This window comes from Corapipo altera, unplaced genomic scaffold, assembly GCF_003945725.1.
Source record: "Corapipo altera isolate COAL_440 unplaced genomic scaffold, ASM394572v1 60, whole genome shotgun sequence".
Classification (NCBI taxonomy): Eukaryota; Metazoa; Chordata; class Aves; order Passeriformes; family Pipridae; genus Corapipo; species Corapipo altera.
In genome coordinates, this window is record NW_020884912.1 from 7,408,995 (window position 1) to 7,429,079 (window position 20,085).

The 20,085-nt window shown below is 40.1% G+C and overlaps 1 protein-coding gene across 1 annotated transcript in view; it reads right to left on the reverse strand.

Annotated features, from left to right (window-relative positions):
- The window catches only part of DCDC2 (doublecortin domain containing 2), a 59,336-nt gene that overhangs the window by 20,405 nt on the left and 18,846 nt on the right, over nucleotides 1-20,085 (reverse strand). Inside the window, exons 4-7 of the mRNA XM_027654197.1 lie at nucleotides 19,877-20,008; nucleotides 12,361-12,507; nucleotides 11,269-11,323; nucleotides 8,362-8,557 (exon numbers count right to left, since the gene is read on the reverse strand). Coding sequence (XP_027509998.1) covers nucleotides 8,362-8,557; nucleotides 11,269-11,323; nucleotides 12,361-12,507; nucleotides 19,877-20,008 — 530 coding nt within the window. The remainder of the gene's footprint in view (nucleotides 1-8,361; nucleotides 8,558-11,268; nucleotides 11,324-12,360; nucleotides 12,508-19,876; nucleotides 20,009-20,085) is intronic.

Here is a 20,085-nt window from a genome sequence, read left to right on the forward strand (position 1 = left end):
AGGATGTGTGTTTATGCCCGTGTACAACATAATCTTATATTCTGTTTTTTTGTGTGTGCTTTTTTGTTTGTTTGGGGTTTTTTTAATTCAAAAGTATCACTTTTGTACAAGGCCCATTTCCAACAAAAATCCACTGCCTTCAGGGTAGCTTTGCATGTGACTTCTATCACCAAAAAGCAACGGAATTGAAAAGCAACTAGCAGCAATATACAAAAGAGATTGTTGAGAATATTAAAAAATACATGTTTTTCTTCACCTGATACTACTGCAGCCTCAAGCTTCTAAGCAATTAAATACTCTCTTCAGAAAATATTGAATTCCTAATACAACTTCACACCATTATAGAACACTGACATATGACTACCTCAACAGATATTGCAAAAGGTGCTTCTAGGGGTTGCCCTTGTATGCAGCAGTCTCAAGCAAAGGAAAAGCTGCAAAAACTAAGTCATCTTTTCACATCAACACCTACAAAAATAAAGGACTGACTGTCATAATACAATGCTTTTTAATTCCTTCTCCCTACTTTGGTCATTCATCTCATTTATTCTCCATGTTCCTAAGCATCTAATTTATTAACTTCTTTAAATTACAGACCATTAAGACCACTTGCATTTTGAAATTAACAAAGCAGTCCTTGTTCAGCCACATCTTTTTTAATTCCATGCCTATTCCGTAACACAGCCTTCTCTTGGGTACAGCTGGGTCCTGAGGGTTGAACCACCATGAAACAAATGCACAAGGCCTGAAATGTCTGCCCTGGTCGTCATTCCAAACCAAGCATCACTACACTTACACACCCTCCTTCAGGGAGTTAAGCAACATGGCTTTCCTGCTGACAAGTATATATTTGCCCATTTTACAAAGTATTCACTTCACTAAAAGCAAACCCAAAACCATGTGCTCAAAGAAAAAGGCTCCAAGGTTTACCATCACCCTAGCTCCCCACTGGAGTAAGCAAACTCTGGCTACTATAATTCAGCACTGCAACAATACACACTAACAGCAATAAGGGTTCTCATTTCTTGCTATAGATTGCCATTTTGTCTCCTACTACACAGGTCCTGTAAAATCTCTGCAAACAAGATGATCTCTCTTTCTTCAGCACCTTTTTTTTGTCTGCTTTGACAACACAGCAGTAATATAGCCTATGTTTTAACTAGAGAGAGGGTTTTTAATCCTAAAAGTTGTCAGCAGGAAAACAAAAGGTTTAGCTCACAATGCACAGTTCACATTTGGTGGCCCAGGTTTGTACTCTGGCAAGTTCATAATTTTACTGAAAGCAATTCAGAGCAAGAGTGTTGCCATACCTGATGTTCTGTGCAGCTTTACCTTTAAATATGGGTTGGCATTTTTCTTCTTTTTTTTTTATAGGTAATAACAAACCCAGGAAATTGAAATGACTGCTAACTTCTAAGACCTCATAATACCCAAAAATAGATCTGAAAAACTGTGGAGTGACTCAGCTTATGTCCAGTATATGACTTACAAATCACAGCGAAAACAAACTTTACAGCCTATGATCTCTAGAACTTGTTCTATGCTTTGTGTGGGCAGTTACTTCACAAGCCATGAGACCACAACTAAACCATTGTACTTGAATGGAATAGGCTTTAAAACAGGGTACTACACTCCAAGAATTTTCTGCTACACTCCTGAATTTCCTATTCAACTTCCTAGGTATACTCTCTGCAGGATGCTACTCAAGCAAAAGAATTAATAGGTTTGGGGTTTTATGGTGGTTTGTTTGGGGTTTTTTAAACCTTAAACCAAGCTGCTGATAATGAGATGTACCTTTGGTGTCACTTTCATAAACACAAATTCTGCTGAACCAGCTGCACTAGTCTAAGCTCTAAACCTCACATTTTTAGTTGCAATTACTATTAAATACAATATATTCCATGTTATTAAGGTTTCTACCAGTGCAATGAGAACCCAATCATAACATTAATAGTATGCCTTATATGTTACAAAAACCAAAGCATCACCTCACAGTCTACTGGATTTGCCCTAAGAAATGGTGAATTTAAATCTTGCACAAAGAGCTTGCAACTCTAAGAAATTCTTTAATCATCTCGATTTAAGAGGATTATGACACAGATCAGTTGTAATATGAATGGCATGCTGGTGAACTTCTCAGTGCATAGAAAAAGTAAATTCAAAGTACATACACAGTTAGCCCAACTAAACTCAGTTGGAAGATTAAGTTAAGCTTTAAATACACTATATGCGTAATTCTTCAGACATTAATACCCAGGAAACAATCACTTTCAAACAGTCTAGCACTCAAAAGAGAGAAGATTCCACATAACTGCTAAATTGGCAGGGAACAGGACAGGAAAGAATACAGGATACATTTTTTATTATGAATATTTTCTCTTTATCTATTTCCATACACCCCAAAATGTGCATGTGTAAACTCCCTGTGCAATTTATTGGCTTCAGATTAAAAGAAATTAATCCCTTATCAGTGACAGCCAAATGCAGCCAACTAAAATGTCAAAAGTCTTTTTCACTGTCCATCAGTAAAAAATAAAATAATAATTAAAAAAAATTCCTAAGACAGTGATAAGTGCTTCCCTTACCCAATCCAAAGTCTTCGAATTTGAAGGAGTTCTTTGGAATAAATCTGCAAATCAAACTGAGGAACTGCAACGAGCCTTCAGAATAGACACTGGAGCTGTATTAATCAAAACAGTACTTGGGAGCCATTATTATCACTGTGTTACTGGAGTTGGCTTCTAGTTTTCCACTTCAGAATACGACTCCTTACTCTAAAATGAACCTGAAAATGTCATAATTCAAGGCAGCAATTATATGTATGATACATCCAATACTTCAGCATCTGGTCTAAACCACATTTCTAATTTCATTGTCAACTGAGAGAACAGGCATCTCCAGACACACTTGTCTCTCCTTAACAGATGGAGCCCAGAAGCCCAGCTTGAATTAATCCTCTAAACCTCAGACAGAGGGAGGTAGACAAGATGCATCTCACCCTCAAGTTTACAGTATCAGGCAGGATCTGAAAGTGTACCACAGTCAAGAAACTTTTAGGATTTACTGCATCTTTCTTGTTGCCACAGGGAAACAGATTGAAACAGCCTCTCCAAATAAACAGCCTTTTCTGAATGTCTGTTCATGCCTTCCGAATGGACATGGCAAAGGTGAGGCCAAGTACACTACAGCTGGAGTCTTTGCAAATAAGCATCTTCTAGAGATTGCTATGTAGAGTTCGAATGCTATCAGCCTGAGGAGCACTTTGGCTAACATCCAGTAATACAGACAGACAAGAGAAGTGCTTGTGCCTGCTCCTGCTTTTCCTCTTCACCCTGCAAGGGCAAAGCTACATCTTGGCATTTCAGGGCAAAGGAAGTAAGAGGACAAAAGTACCACTTGCACAGTTCCCTCTCAATTTCTGTTCCTCTAAAACGTGTATCTGAAGCAGTCTTCAAAAGGCACAAGCAAACTAGGAAGAAAGCTGAATGCTTCTTTCTGCTAACTGAATCTAGCTAAAATACTATACCTAAAACTGTATGGTACTAGTTGCCTGCCTAAGTGGGAAGCTGCACCTCCAGGTGAACCAAAAGGGTCTTAATTCAAAATAAAACACCCCATTACCAGCTTTTAAGCTATTTTCATCATCCACTTAAGTCCCACTAGTCACACAACCACTGCATCTCACCAAAAGACAAGGTGACAAACCCGGACAGAGCAAGGGAGATACCCTGTTGACAGGGAGACATTTCAGGGCACTAAAAGCACAAGAAGGGGAAGAGCTTGTATAGCCTATATTCTGACCTTTCAAGCTGGACTGGATGTTAACGCAGGTCTTCAGTATATGAAGAAGTACTGAAAACAACAGGTGAATCAGTACACTCAGAGAAGTACCCTTCATCTGCCCTTTGGATCCTAACATATCGTCCTGGTGGTATAAGCTCCTTTCATGCCCAAAGGGGAGCATGATGGGTTCTCAGCATACATGTAAATAAACCATATAAGCACAGGATAAATACAAACATGCACACAGCATGTCTGGCTGCCAGCATAAGCCATGGCCACTTATTTGTATTCTGAAACACAGAGGCTCAGTATCTTTAAGCATTAACTTCAATTAAGCATTTTTTGTTAAGAATTAAACAACAGTTCTATAGTTTTTAACAAGTTTGCCTGTTGGCTTTCTTTCCTTTTAACTTGTTCTTGTTCCACAGTTGCAGCACATCATTCATATTAACTCGTAAGGAATACTTAAAATGCTTAAAATGTAAAAAAACCAACATTCTTTGCTCTGTTGAGTTCTCATCACACTTCCATCATTTTAATACAAAGTACACTACAATTGTGCAGTAAAATACTTTTGTTTTAAAAAGTCATAGCCCTTAAATCAACCATCAAAAATACATCAGAAACTTTTTTTAAGAGCATCAAGATATATATTTAATGGATACATTCAAAAGAATGACTTTGTATTAGTCAGAAAAAAAATTGTATTTCACACTCACATAATGACTTAGAGTGATAAAAGCACTCCAAAAGAAAGCTACACGCTTATGAATTACAACTTGAATAAAGTAATAGAATTACCAAATATGCTGAGCTGGAAGGGACCCATCAGGGTCATCGAATCCAACTCCTGACCCTGAGCAGGAACCCCAAGAATCACACCACACGCCTGAGAGCATTGTCCGAACACTTCTTAAACTCAGGCTTGGTGCTGTGACCACTTTCCTGGGGAGCCTCTTCCAGTGCTCAACCACCCTCTGGATGAAAAACCTTCTCCTGATATAACATTTATAACCTAAACATTTCCTGACTCAGATTCATACCGTTTCCTTGGGTCCTGACACTGGTCATGAGAACGAAGAAATCGGTACCTGCCCCTCCCCTTTCCCTCATGAGGAAGTTGTAGACTGCAATGAGGTCTTCCCTTAGACTCCTCTTCTTCAGACTGAACAGACCAAGTGACCTCAGCTGCTCCTCACACGGCTTCCCCTCAAGGCCCTTCACCATCTTCATTGCCCTACTTCGGACACTCTCTAATAGCTTCATGTCTTCCTTATATTGTGGTGCTCAAAACTGCACACAATATTCAAGGTGAGGCTGCACCACTGCAGAGCAGAGCGGGACAATCCCCTCCCTAAACTGGCTGGTGATGCTTTGCCTGATGCCCCCCAGGACAGAGTTGGCCCTCCTGGCTGCCAGGGCACTGCTGACTCATATTCAACTTGCCACAGACCAGGACCCCCAGGGCCCTTTCTGCAGGGCTGCTCTCCAGGCTCTTGTTTCCTAGTCTATACACATAATCAAAGTCATCCTGTCTCAGGTGCAGAATCTGACACTTCCCCTAGTTGAACTTCATATGGTTGGTGATTGGCTATCTCTTCAATTTACCATCTAAAGAAAGTCTAAAGAAAACATTTCAAGCTATGAAGTTACTTTATAGAGATGCCTGTTATACAGCTGATGCAGTCTCTTGACAATTTTTTCTTCAAAACCACAGCATGTCTTAATACCTGTTGCAAAGCTACACATGGTTGACTACAAAAGGAAGAGAAAAACGGACAAACAAAAATGCTACCTCCACCCTGCTCCCAAGTTGATTAAAGTAAAAGGCTTGTGATAACCAGGTAGAGAATTAAACTAGGAGAGCTTTCGTCTTCCCACTCACCATCCCTGACCCTACGCAGTGACTCCACAAGAGCCTTGGCAAACCAAGTATTTCCACAGCTGCTCTCCTCCCTTTAGGCACATGGAGGAAGTTTCAGAGAGGTGGGAACAGCTTAGGAGGGCTGAACTCTCTCCTGTTACAGGCAATTCTCTTTATGTAGATGTTTCACTGACTACAGAAGGTATCTAGGCCCAAGGAATTGCCCAAAGTCAACCAGGAAGACTAAGAAACAGAGGTTGAACCCAGACCTCCAGAACCTGGTGAATCAGAAACAGGCAGAAAGGATTACTTGAGGAAAGACCAACAGATGGGATGGAAAGCAAACAGATGAAGTCAGATAAAATTAATAAAGGGCCACATGGACTCAAGGAAAAGCATCATCAAATAACTGGAAAAGAAAGCTGCGTACAAGAGGTAGCAGGATGCTCTGCCAAAGTGGGGGTAAAACACTAGAAGGGGAGTCACATTGCTTTTGGTGTTGGAGACTGCTGAGACAAGCCTGATTGGTCTCAAATCCCAAAGCTAAACATTCTGAGGATGTGAAGAACAATGCTTCCTGAAAAAAACTGGCACTGGTGAGGATGTGGCAGACAAAGTTCCTCATAAAGAAACCAACAAGTGATAGTACTGATAACATATCTAAAGCTGCTGAGCTAAAGGCTGCTGAGCTGACTCTTCTATGATGCACCATAAAATCTATGCCAGTGCTGATGAGGGCAGAATGTTTCAGGCTTTGCTTACTTCAACACATCTACTTGTTTCTCAGATCCCCCACTGATGGAGTTGTAGTCAGTGGGCTCATAAAGCTGATTTGAGTGATGAGGTTCTCTAGGGAAAGCTTTTGAAGGGGACTACTCTACTGCCTACTTCCATCCTAAAATGTACATCAACCAGCTAAGAACTTCCACTTCCCACCTGCAGATAGATAATTTATAATTTAGAAAATACTTAATCAAGCTCCTGCGCTATATGTAACTCAACAAATAGTCCCATGGGCGAAAAATATTGAGCTAATGAGAATTAAAGAACCAAACTTGATAGCAAAACAGGCTATCAAATAACAAAACAGTAGGTCTTTGGCAGTAAGTTTAACATTGTCACGAATCACACAGCAGGTCAGTTCCTTCAAATAATAAAGGACAGAAATATAAAACAATCTTTGACATTGAGGGTTGGCTAGGCAAGAGGCAGCTCACAGCTCTTACAGCCTGCCTAGCCTGTGCTTCAGGTCACTCCATATTGAGATGTGACCAGAAGAGAATGCACAGAAGACAACAACTTTGTGGGAGATGACCATTTGTGGTCAGTGTAGTGCATTTTCTTTTAACTACTTCACTACAAGCTACCTAAATTCTAACTACAGTGGAGCTCCCACACAGGGTCAAAAGTGAAAAGACCTTTTCCTTTAATTTCTCAAAAGTTAGGATCATAGAATCCTTTAAGATCATCAAGTCCACTGTCAACCTAGCACCACCACCATGTTCGCTATTAAACCACATCCTCAAGTGCCATATCTGCACTTTTTTGAACACTTCCAGGGATAGTGATTCAACCACCTCCCTGGGCAGCCTGTTCCAATGCTTTACAAACCCTTCTGTGAAGAAATTTTTCCTCATATCCAATCTAAACTTCCCCTGACCCAACTTGAGGCTATTTCCTCTTGTCCTGTTACTTGTTACCTGGCAGAAAAGACTGACACCCTACAGGCTACTGCTGCCTATTCCTACTTTTACTTGCTGGTCTTTATATATGGAAGAAAAATAGAGGATCACAGAAAAACAAAAAGCTTCTCCCAACACACACTCGAGCTCAAACTAGAAAATCTGCTGCCTTGAAGAGCTTCTCCTAGTTATACAAGACTCATAAAGCATGGAAAAGCTGAAGTGAGGAGGAAGCAGTCTCTTTTTCAACAAACTTGGTGACTTTCCAAGTCACCATTTTTGTCAGCAGGTGGAGCAGCAGTAGCATCGAATAGAAAGAGGTAAATATTTCCCTCTATTTGTCTGCTATCTACCAAAGTAAGTAAGATTTGACTCTTAGTCACTGCCTGCTGAAAGGACAGAAAAACGATTGCTCCTACTAGGACTTTTCCCTCCACTGGGAAATGAAAGAAGGCAATGGGAAACATCTGATAACTTAATGCAAGTCTGACAAAGGCAAAGAACAAATTTCTCTCACCTCAGCAAGAGGGGGCTGTTCGCTTCCAGAAAACATCTGTAGAAACTTTACTTAAAAATACCCTTAGGCCTGAAAAAATAGCATATAGAAGATCATCATAATGGCACTATACCTATCAGAAAAAGTTATGTGCCTTGGCTATTCTTAAGGTGAGAGGTCTGACTTAGATCATCAGGGACAGCAAGGTGTCCTTGGAGAAAACCAGCTCCTTTTCTTCTCCTTCTTGCAGGGCAGAACAGCGGGAAAACAACCAAAATATGGGTTTTATTTTGTTTTGCCAAAAGCATAAAGATAGAACCATATCAGCTTAACTTGCAAGGTATACTAAAAATCACACACAGCCTCCTATGGTATGGAAATGAAGCCAGAAAGGTAGCAGTTAATCACAGGTGCATTTCCTAAGCAGAAAGAACTTTTGCAATTTCAGTTGACCAGAGTAAATAGACAATTCAAGAGCTATGTAACATATTATTCTACTATTTCACTGTTTTAACTGAAGATATCTCAATACTGACCATTATATTGAAGGACTCCTGTGGAGGCTGTTTCTGTCTGTTTTACTCCTGTAGAGTTGTTAGGAAAGTGTCGTCTGGACACAGAATTCTCTGGATTCTGGCTTTTTTTGTCTTTCCCTTTGGGAAGATGAGGTGAGGAACAGTTTTCTCCCCGGTCAGTGGATCCAGCAGTAGATTTAGATTGCAGATCATTTCCCTGAAAAGAACTGTACATAACTATCACTGATGCAAATTACAAAGTTTATTTTTTTAATTTAAATAAGGACTGACATGAGGTATTAAAGAAGCATATTAATTAAACAAGCAGTACATTCAAGTTATATCTTAAATTATTCAGAAAAGCATAAGTATCTTATCAACTTACTGTATGATTGGACTGATTAAATTCTTCTTAACAACTCCCAGGAGAAAATATTTATTAGAAGAAAATAATGCTTCATTTAATAAAAAGAATGAATATATGCATGCATGCATACTATATACAGCTATATGTCCCCCACATGTGTGGAAAGTCACAAGATATAACGTATCCAAGTTGTTAATAAGTCATTGTCTGTTTAAATGAGACATGGGCATTATTTTAAGTGTCAAGAGAAGCTGGAGGAGAATCACAGTCTTTTTGTGGCAATAACACTGACTGCCAAGTAGACACTAAGAAAGGGGTTTGTGCACACCTCACCTCTGAATCATCTTCAAGGACATCAGCCAGTTCCCCTGCTTCCACTGTGCTCTTCTAGAAACAGAATCTTATTTTTGCAGCTTTGATGCATGTACGATCCTGGGTGTTCTAGTCATGGATTTTATTATTTATGCACATTTTTTCATCAGTCTAGATCTGTTCACAATCAACATCAGAAAAATCTGAACTGTATATAGCAGCCCTTTAGGGTGCTGTTTGTATTGTTCTAGGCTGTGTAAAGACTTTACCAACTGAACACCCTCATCATTGCCCCTCAGAAGTTTCTTTCTAATCCAGCTCTGTCAAAACACTCCATATAACAACAAAACACTCAAGCAGGTAAGGCAGAAAACCTTGTCGATATCTGGAACAGTTCACCTTATCACAGACTTATCTGAATGACAAAAGATCAGTATATTCTACTTCATTGTTTCACTTAGTGTAGCTGCATGAGCAATTCATGCCATTTTAGAAACTGCACACCAGAAAGACCTTTCATTCTGCAATGGTCATGGACAATTCCTTTCACCTCAGTGCTAAAGTTAAGAGGTGACAGTATATAGAATTAAAATCTTTCAGAAAAATAAGTCCTGAACAAAATCCAACATTTCTTTAAAAATTCTGCATACATTCCTACATGTTTATGTGATTCTTCTAGTTTTCACCTAATCAGCAGAAATCAGTTCTATCAAAAATATCTTCCTTAAATACGATCTTGCTTTTACCATCTAATCTACCATTTATCTACCAATACCATCTAAATCTACCACTCATCCTTTCTCTATAAAGAGAAACGAGTACATGGCAACATTCAAATCTCTTCAGATTCAGAGTGGAGACTGCTACTCCCAAGCAATAATATCAAAGAAGTGTAGACATCAAATTGAAGCAAACAATTGCATGATTCATACCAGTTCAAGTGCTGCATTAGATATTTAAGAGCAGTAGTACATATTCCCGTTTCCTTAAGTTTTGACACTTTTTATCAAGTGTCAATCCCAATGCAATAGAATTGAATATTAAATAAATTTCTGTAGCTGTTGTTAAGCAATAGGAGAAGAGGCAAGAAGCTAGAACTGTTAATAAGTTGTTTTTACAAATTCAAAGCTCACATTTTAAAACCAAACAACACTTGAAAGTATGTTTTTTACTGAAGTTTTATCTTCTACTGAATTCCAACAGAATGGAACGGACACTGATATATTTTATCGCTTATTTCTTTTTAGTGGCTCCAGGGATTTTTGTTTGTTTGTTTTGTAAACAATGAATGGGCATGATCAACTACCACGATTTTAATGAGAGACTGTGAGTCTGACTCCCTGCTGTCTTGTACTTGTACAGTAAATTGCACTTGCACAGAATTGGTGGAAACAGATACTTATATTCTCTTTTGGCTCTGTTTTAAATTCACAGAGGACCCTTGCTGTAGTAAGGTGAGGGTCAGCCTCTTCTCCCAATGAACTAGCAACAGGACAAAAGGAAATTGCCTCAAGCTGCACCAGGAGAGGTTCAGCTTGGACATAAGGAAATATTTCTTTCCTGAAAGGATGATTAAGCACTGGAACAGGCTGCCCAAGAAGTGGTGGAGTCACCATTCCTGGAAGAGTTCAAGAAAGAACTGGACGTGGCACTTAGTGCTGTGGTTTAGTTGATGTGGTGCTGATCGGTCAAAGGCTGGACTTGATAATCTGGGAGGTCTTTTCCAACCCTTATTGATTCTATGACTCATTTTGCACAAACAAAAATAGCTATACAGGATACAAAGCAGTGGAGGATGAAGCTCTGTATTTAATGGTTACCTAAGAAAAAACACGCCAGATTGGAGGCCAGCTTAGGGTCTTATTCAGACTCAGAATGCAATAACAAGATTTTCTGCAAGATGTTTTGTAAAAGGTTCTGTGTTTTTCCACTAGGTGTATAACTTGAATAAATAAATAAATAAATACACAAATATATCTGATCATGTTTATAGGAAAGACCTCAAGGCAGTAGCTGATCTTTACTATTCAAGGTTTTATTAAAAAAAAAAAAGAAGCCATTATTGCAATAATATTTTCTCTGATTTCTTTTGTGTAATTGACACTGCATATAGCTACAGATTCATCAAGCTTTAATAAGCACACCACCAGGTGGCTCTGGATCTTCTTCTTTACAGATTTAATTAAAACTCAAAGGACAGGGATTTTCCATTTTCCAGAATTCAGCAAAATTAGACACTTGATACTTACGCTGCCTTTAGACTTTCGAGTTCCCACAATTGGAGGTAGTGCAGAGGTTTTAGAACTGCAGAAATAAGCCATATCTTAGAACTGTGTACACTATCACCATCATAGACACTATGTATCAATAACCATATCAGGTAACACCAAGATGGCTATGCGACAAAACTAATTGTTTTTTTCATTGCATGTTTTTACTAAGAATCACTCATTCTTGTTCACTAGACTATTATGCCTAACCATTAACTTATTCACACAAGTGCATTACATTTCCCCACAATGCATATTTTATATACTGTGAATTTATAGAGCAGTATTCAGTGAATTACTATGTGAATGCTCCTTACAACTATTGCAATGAAAAGTTCCAGCAATTTCAACAAAACTGTTTACATAATTGATGAACCTGCCTTTTCACTATCCTAAATTCATTAGTTGCAAATGCTGTTTCCCAAAGTACTTTTGAGTTATTCACACTGTCGACTAGTTGCTCACTAAAAAAAAAAGAAATATAGATTATACTCTAGTTCATCTGCAGAATTTGGGTAAATTCTCTGAACTACCCCAGTTTATGGGACAAAGTTCCATTCTTTACATTTATTTCAAAGAAATGGTTCCCAATTTTCATGTTTTCCAAAGATATGAAAAGCATAAGTTTCTCCTAACAGACAAGCAGTTTACAACTCTATTAAGTCACTGTTCTAGCCTACAAAAAATAGACCCAAACATAAAGCAATCTCAAGGGAGTACATATTCCACAAAACATTACTATGCAAAAGTATATATAAACTGCTTTAGCGGCACCTAGCCTCATTCAGCTGTGCTCTTTTTTTTCAGGAAAAAAATTAATTAAGCCAAGCCAAAATAATCCTTTCTCTGACACCAATTTTGTGACACGTGATCACGGAACATTTATGAGATGAATTAGTCCTCTGAATTTCCATTTTTGCTTTTGTTTTTGTTATCTCAACTTTCCCAGAAGTTGCCAATTAGGTTTTGCATCCGTACTAACTCACCCATCTTTTGTACTTTGCTGCACTTTGTAAACAAATTGACACACACAAACACACGAGAAGTATATCACACACTTTTAGAACTTACCCCTGTGGTCTTCTCATTGTAGATTTGCTAAACAGCAGATCACCATATGGCAACTTCTTAAACTTTTCCCTACCCACTGCAACATAAATTTGCCCATTCTCCAGCTCTGACCCATTCTGAACAAGTTTTCCATCTGAAGTGTAAAGTCTGAAAAATACAAAAATGCTTAATTTGAATTTCCAGCTATGAAACCCAATAAAGTACAGTGCATGCTATGCAATGGTCAGTAGCTACAAAAAAAAAAAAAAAAAAAAACCACCCCCAAAACCAAGGAAGAACAGAGCAAAATAACTATTTAATCACAGTTTATATAAAACTAATGATATATGAAGTGGTATGATAGATGAAATACTCTCAGAATTTCTAAAATGAAATAAATGACCTTCTGCTTATAAGGTCTTCAGTGCCTTTCCCCTGATACCTTGGAACGCATCTATTCCATGAGTTCCTGACCACCCCACCCCTCATACCAAGTTCTACCCTCTATCTTTGCTCTGGGCACCCTAGGAAGAACAGGGCATTCACACCTGAAAACCAAGGACCTGTTTACCTAATACAGAACAGAGAGATAATATGGCCCTTATATTGCATTGATCAGAAGGTTGGAAAACGGCTGTACCTGGTGGGGTAAGGCTGGAAGTAGCAGGCAATACAGCACTACGTTATAACAAGAAGCTGTGTCTCTTAGGCACCTACCAATAATACCAATAATAATATGTCTATTATGCCAGGTAGATTTTTACCACAATGATTTCCGTTTGAGAAGAAAAAAAGCATCAAGGATTGGCAGGGAGAGATGGCTGGGGGCAGGTGGCAACACATTATTTACTTTATTGTGGAGTTTGTGATTTGATTTAAGGATGGTCAAAACAGTAAGTAAAGAGGGAACATTCAATAATAAATTAGCTCTTTCCTATGAAGCATATTCCAAAACTCAACAATATTTATATTTAATTTAAAAGTCAACAATAACAGCTTTCATTTAAGTCTTACATGCAGGAATATTGAATGGCTGTCTTAGATGCCTTTCTAGAAGCCTTCTACAGGAGCTACTGTATGTGTTAGTCATAAATTTCAACACAGTGCAAGGAGTCATAAAATGATATATACACCTATACAATAAACATTTTGGGAAGAATAGCAAGAGCCTACCCTGAGTACACCCCTGACCTATAACGTGCAAAACATTTATGTTTAATAGAGAAAAAACTGTTTCAGTTGATACATATGGTGGCATAACCTTGAATAAACACAGAAAAAACCCATGCAATTTACAGAACCTGGAATCACACAATATCTGAGGTTGAATAACAGTTCTGGATACCACCAAGTCCGCCCACTCCATGCAGAGCAAGAGCAACTAAAGTAGGTTGCTCTGGACTGTGTCCAGATATACCAGATTTTTGAATACCTGCAAGGATAGAGACTCTACAGCCTCTCTGTGCAACATTTTCCAGTATCTGGTGACCCTTACAGCAAATATATATTTTTTTTTCTGTGCGGGAATTTCCTGTACTTGAGTTTGTGCCTATTGCCTCTTGTCCTGTCACTGAGCACCACTGAGAAGAGCCTGGCTCCAACTTCTTCACTCATTCCCACCAGGCATTTATACACATTTAAAAGATTTCCCTGAGACTACCTCAGGATGCAGAGTGCCAGTTCTCCTCACATTACAAGTATCTTCAACCCCTTCATCTTCATGGCCCTTTGCTGCACTTGCTCCAGTGTATCCATGTCTTTTTTATATCAACCTCATGAAAGTATCCTAATGATATGTTTCTCCTGCCACAGAGAGGTATGGAAGCACCTAGGGTTCTCAATGCAAAGACTGGAAGTTCTGGATGGTGAAACTGCAGCTTTAAAAAATCTTGATCACATTGCTTCTTCCTTCTGAAGAGGTATGCTAACTCTGAAGCACCCCATTTGTATCACTCAAATTTACTTTATAGTGTAAACATTTCACAGGCATGCCAGCAATTCAAAGAGCAGTTTATGTTTCCCTACCACACAGTCAACATCAGTTACACACAAACAATGAAAATAGAATAAGCAATCTGAAAACCAGCAAGAATCCTACTTCTGAGTTAGTCTCACAGTGTTCTGCTAGATTGCATTTTGCTTTGGAGAACTCAGGGGAAAAACAGCAAATCAGTGTACTACAGTTTAAGAATTGCTTATACATCTGCAGGTATATAGGGGTATATACAAACACGACTGTGGGTTTTTGATAGTCAGCAAGTGGAAGGTCATGAAGCCCAACAACTGGGATCCCTTGCTAGAGATCACAAAATTGAAAGAGGAATTGGAAAGGAGAGAACAATTTGCAGTCTTTGGAGATGGCTCCTCTCAAGTGTGAGGGAAAGGTATCCATTCAAGGAAGATCTAATGAGCTCCCCAAGAAAGTGGGCCACTGCAGATGAAGGTATCCAGTACTTGACAGAATTAGCAGTGCTGGAAATCATCTATAGTAACCTAAGAAGGGATGACTACCCCAGAGATCCAGAGGATGTTCCTTGCACAATGGCCATGTGGAGGAAGGTGGTTCAAAGCAACCCTGCATCATATTCCACCAGCCTAGTAACAATATATTACTCAAAGATGGATCTGTAGATGACACACCTGTAGAGGTGATGTCCTCCTGGCTCTGAAATGTAGAAGAAACTCTGGGCACTTCTTCATTCCCACAGGCCAGCACCTCATCTCTCAGGGGCAGACCAAGAGATCAGTCTCCTCCTGCCCCAGTCAGAGGGAAAGGAAGCCCCAAGCTCAGGTCATGTGGTGAACTCTGGTTCTTTCTGCATGACCGGGGGCAGACATGAAGAAGTCGGATGGTGAACCCACCGCTAAGCTGGAAGCCTGAGTACATGAATTAAGAGGGAAGAGAACTGTTAAGAAGCTGTCCATGTAGTTGCTGCAGAGACCCAAGAAAGAAATCAGTAACCTCTCAGACATCAAAGGACTGAGATCAACTCCTTTGATCCTGGTGAGGGGACCTCTGGTCTGGCATCGCAAAGGTCAGACAGTGAATACTCTGACCAGGAACAGAAATAGGGGGTCACTGCCTTTGGCCAGGAGAAGGAAAGGGATGATTGGGCCTAGTGTACTGTGTGGATTCGATGGCCTGGCACACTGGATCCACAGAGGTAATAGCTTTGGTGGATACTGGTGCACAGTGCACACTGATGTCATCGAGGCAGAGAAGTGCAGAACCATCTGGATCTCTGAAGTGACAGGGGGATGACAGGACTTTTCTATTAGAGGCTGAAGTGAGTTTAACAGGGAACAAGAGGGAAAAACACACCACTATGACTGGCCCAGAGGCCCCTTGTATCCTTGGCATCAATTACCTCAGGAGGAGATACTTCAAAGATCCAAAGGGGTATTGATGGGTTTTTTGTGTAGCTACCGAGACTGCAGAGAAGATCAAACAATTATCTACCCTGCCTGGTCTCTCAGAAGATCCTTTCATCATGGGATTGCTGCAAGCTGAAGACCAACAAGTGCCAATTTCCACCAGAACAGAGTACCAACAGCAATATCGCACCGAGACTCCATAATTCCCATCCATGAGCTCATTCCTTGACTGGAGAAACAGGGAATGATCTGCAGGACCTGCTCACACTTTAACAGCCCCATATGGCCAGTTCAAAAGTCTAATGGGGAGTGAAGGTTGACAGTGGACTATCATGGCCTGAATGAAGTCACACCACCTCTGAGAGCTGCTGTGCCAGACACGTTGGAACGTCAGTATGAGCTGGAGTCAAAGGCAACTGAATGGTATGCCACCATTGATATCGCCAATGCATTTTTCTCCATTCCTCTGGCAAGAGAGTGCAGGTCACAGTTTGCCTTCACCTGGAGGGGTGTCCAGTATACCTGGAATCGACTGCCCCAGGGGTGGAAACACAGTCCAATCATCTGCCATGGACTGATCCAGACTGCACTGGAACAGGGGGGAGCTCCAGAGCACCTGAAATATATTGATGATATCATTGTGTGGGGCAGGCAAGACAGCAGAAGTTTTGGAGAAAGGGAGGAAAATAATCCAAGTTCTTCTCAAAGCTGGTAAAGGGACCTGAACAGGAGATCCAGTTCTTGGGAATAAAATGGACGCTGTCATGTGCCCATGGATGTAGTGAACAAAACAGCATCTATGTCTCCACCAGCTAACAAGAAGGAAACACAAGCTTTCCTAGGCCTTGTGGGTTTCTGGCAAATGCACGTGCCAGGTTATATTCAGCTTGTGAGCCCCCTCTGTCGAGTAACCTGGAAGAAGAACCATTTTCAGTGGGGCCTTGAGCAACAACAGGCCTTTGAGCAGATCAAACAGGAGATAGCCCGTGCAGTAGCTCTGGGGCCTGTTTGAACAGGACCAGTTGTGCGAAATATCCTCTACACGGCAGCTGGGGAGCATAGTCTCACCTGGAGCCACTGGCAGAGAACACCAGCAGAAACCTGAGGTCGATCATTAGGGTTTTGGAGCTGGGGTTATCAAGGATCAGAAGCCCACTACACACCAACTGAAAAGGAGATATTAGCAGCCTATGAGGGGCTTCGAGTCATCTCAGAAGTTGTTGTGACAGAAAAGTGTCTCTTGTTGGCACCGCGTTTGCCCGAGCAGCACTGGATGTTCAAAGAGAACATCCCCTCAACACATCATGTAATCAGTGCTACATGGAGTAAGTGGGTAGTTTTGATCACACAGTGAGCCCAAATGGGAAAACCTAATTTCCCAGGAATCCTGGAGGAGATTATGTACTGGCCAGAAGGCAGAGATTTTGGAGCATTGCCTGAAGAGGTGACTCATACCCAAGAAGCAACATCATATAATGAGTTACCACAAAATAAAAGAGGCAATGCCCTACTTACTGATGGATCTTGCCATGTGGTAGGAAACCATCGGAGGTGGAAAGGTGCTGTGTGGAGTCCCACACGATGGGTCATTGAAGTAGCTGAAGGAGAGGGCGAGTCAAGCCAGTTTGCAGAAGTGAAAGCCATCCAACTAGCCCTAGAGACAGCCGAATGAGAAAAGTGGCCTCTACTATACCTCCATACTGACTCCTGGATGGTGGCTAATGCCCTATGGGGGTGGCTAGAGCAAATGGAAAAAGGCCAGTTGGCAACACAGGGGTAAACCCATCTGGGCTGCTGCATCGTGGCAGGATATCGCTACATGAGTGGAACACATGATGCTGAAGGTGCGTCATGTTGATGTTCACATGCCCAAAACTTGTGTGACTGAAGAACACCAGAACAATAAGTAGGTGGATAAGGCTGCCAAGATTGGAATAGCCCAGGCAGACTTGGACTGGGAGCAGAGGGGCAAGCTATTTAAAGCCCAATGGGCCCATGAAACATCAGGACATCTAGGAAGAGACGCAACATACAGATGGGCTCATGATCACGGGGTGGATCTGACCATCACACAGGTTATTCATGAATGTGAAATGTGTGTGGCAGTTAAGCGAGCCATGCGAGTAGAATCTCCCTGGAATAGAGGGTGGTGGCTGGGTTCCCAATATGGTGAGGCCTGGCAAACTGATTACATTGGACCAGTGCCACGAACATGCCAAGGCAAGAGCTACATACTTACCACGGTGGAAGCAACAACGGGCTGGCTGGAAACATATCCTGTAAACCAGGCCACTGCTCAAAACACCATCTTAGGCCTGCCCATCAGGTTGCTGTACCTCATCCCCATGCATGATCTGGCAAGCAGAAAAGCTGCTTTCTCATTGTCTTCTCTCTCATAGTTCTTCCTTACATCCCTATTCAGATGGGGGTGATCAATAATTTTTTTTTAAAAAAGCCACATGTGAAACTGCCTAAGACTTGGCAGCTTTGCAAACCTTTAAATAACATGGAAAAGAAAAATTTCCATATACATAATGCAGGTTCTCATAAGTCCACTTATCCTTCTTTAAAGAGAAATCATATCTTCCCAGCATCAGTGGTCTTACCAGACCAGACCTCCCCTAACACTAACATAGTTTCAGTAAGCCTCAACAACTAATGTGTAACTTATTAGAGAACAGCGATCACTTAACTAACGTATTTAATACGTATTTCTAGTATTTTAAGGAAAAGAAAATGAAAACTGAGTTAATAGAAAACCAGCAAAGGGAAAACATTACATAATTCAAAATGTCATGTAGATTATCTTATTTTTAAAGGGTTAAAACTGAGCACTGAAGGGAACTTCTCAAAAGAAATCCTAGTTATATACTGAATGCTTTTATGTACATGAGTTTCACCAAAGAGTGACACCAACGAACAATAATAAAATGAAAGATTTTTAAATTGTAAACAACCTGAGTGCAGAAAGAATTGATATCATGTAAAGGGCTGTTGTTGCTTTGTTCACTTCTGAGTTACACCAGCTGAGAATCAGACCCAGAAAGCTGCAACAGGTGTAGGTTTACTATACTGCAAGTAAAAGTGCTAATTGGAGAAAAAAAAAGCAGGGCTAAGAGAAAGAACTAGATAAGAGCTAATAGTCCACTGATAGCATTACCTTTATCTTTTCTCACCTGTATCAGCTCTGGGAAAGCAATCAGAAGAACTGAAAGACTACCTTATCTTCACTGATTTGAGAAAGCTTTTGCAAACTTAGCCTCAGACATTGCATAAGCTTTGAAGAATGATTTTCCACAAAAGACCCTTTCCCACCTGAGGAACAGATTTCTGTAATGTGCTCTGCATGGGGTAGCATTGGAATGTCAGCAATTTGCTTGTATACACTTTGGCAGCCCACTTACACTGCAATGTTTCTCGTGGACATCACATATATCATTTTGCTCTAAAGCTTGTAACAATCACCTAATACCATTTTAGATAACTTATTTTACATTGTAAACGCCTTAAGGGACTTATCTATCCAACAGGTCACCTCCTATTCCTGAGGTACCACAACAACTCAGAACAGATGAGATACTGGAACTGGCAAACTCCCAACTACAACTTTAGCCTTGGTTTTTTTTAGGGGGCTGAGCAGACTGAGTATAAAGCACATCCTAGTCTTAGCCCAGGTACACAAAACCCAAGGAATCCATAATATTTTTCTTGAAATTGTTTAATCAATTAATTTAAAGAACTATCAAAATTAAAAGGTAACACAGAGTGCATGTATCTTGCATTCCAAACATCTTCACCAACTTTACCATGCTCATTTATTTTATTATAATATGTAGCTTAATTATTAGTACTAAATATATTGCATTATTATTGTATTATTACAGGTCTGCTAACTAAATGTTTAATTAATAAATATTAATAGGAAATAACAGTTGAAACAAATTCAGGTTATTCTTTTTTCAAATAGCAGTTGAAATGAAACCTCAAGGTTACTTGGAGTTAATCTATTTCCACCTTGTGGCTTTTTGATGTATTTTAATTTTCTTATAGTGGAATTTCCCATGAAGTAGGAATAATCCATTATATCTACCTATGGAGTCTTAAAAACATATCTAGGTGTATTAAATGTAATTTGATTTGCAAATATTCAGCTTCCTGATACCTGTGAACAGCTCCACTTCTGAGGGTAACTTTTCCTGTAACCATTTCAAGAATATGATCCCAGTGATTCAGTGTTTTCCTGGGAATGAGGAGGCGCACTGCAGGGCTAATAAGGTCTCCATTAGCAACCAGGCTGAAACAAAGCAAAGTAAAATAAATTGGAGGAGCATTTTAAACAAAACTCACCTGAAACGAACACACCACCACCAC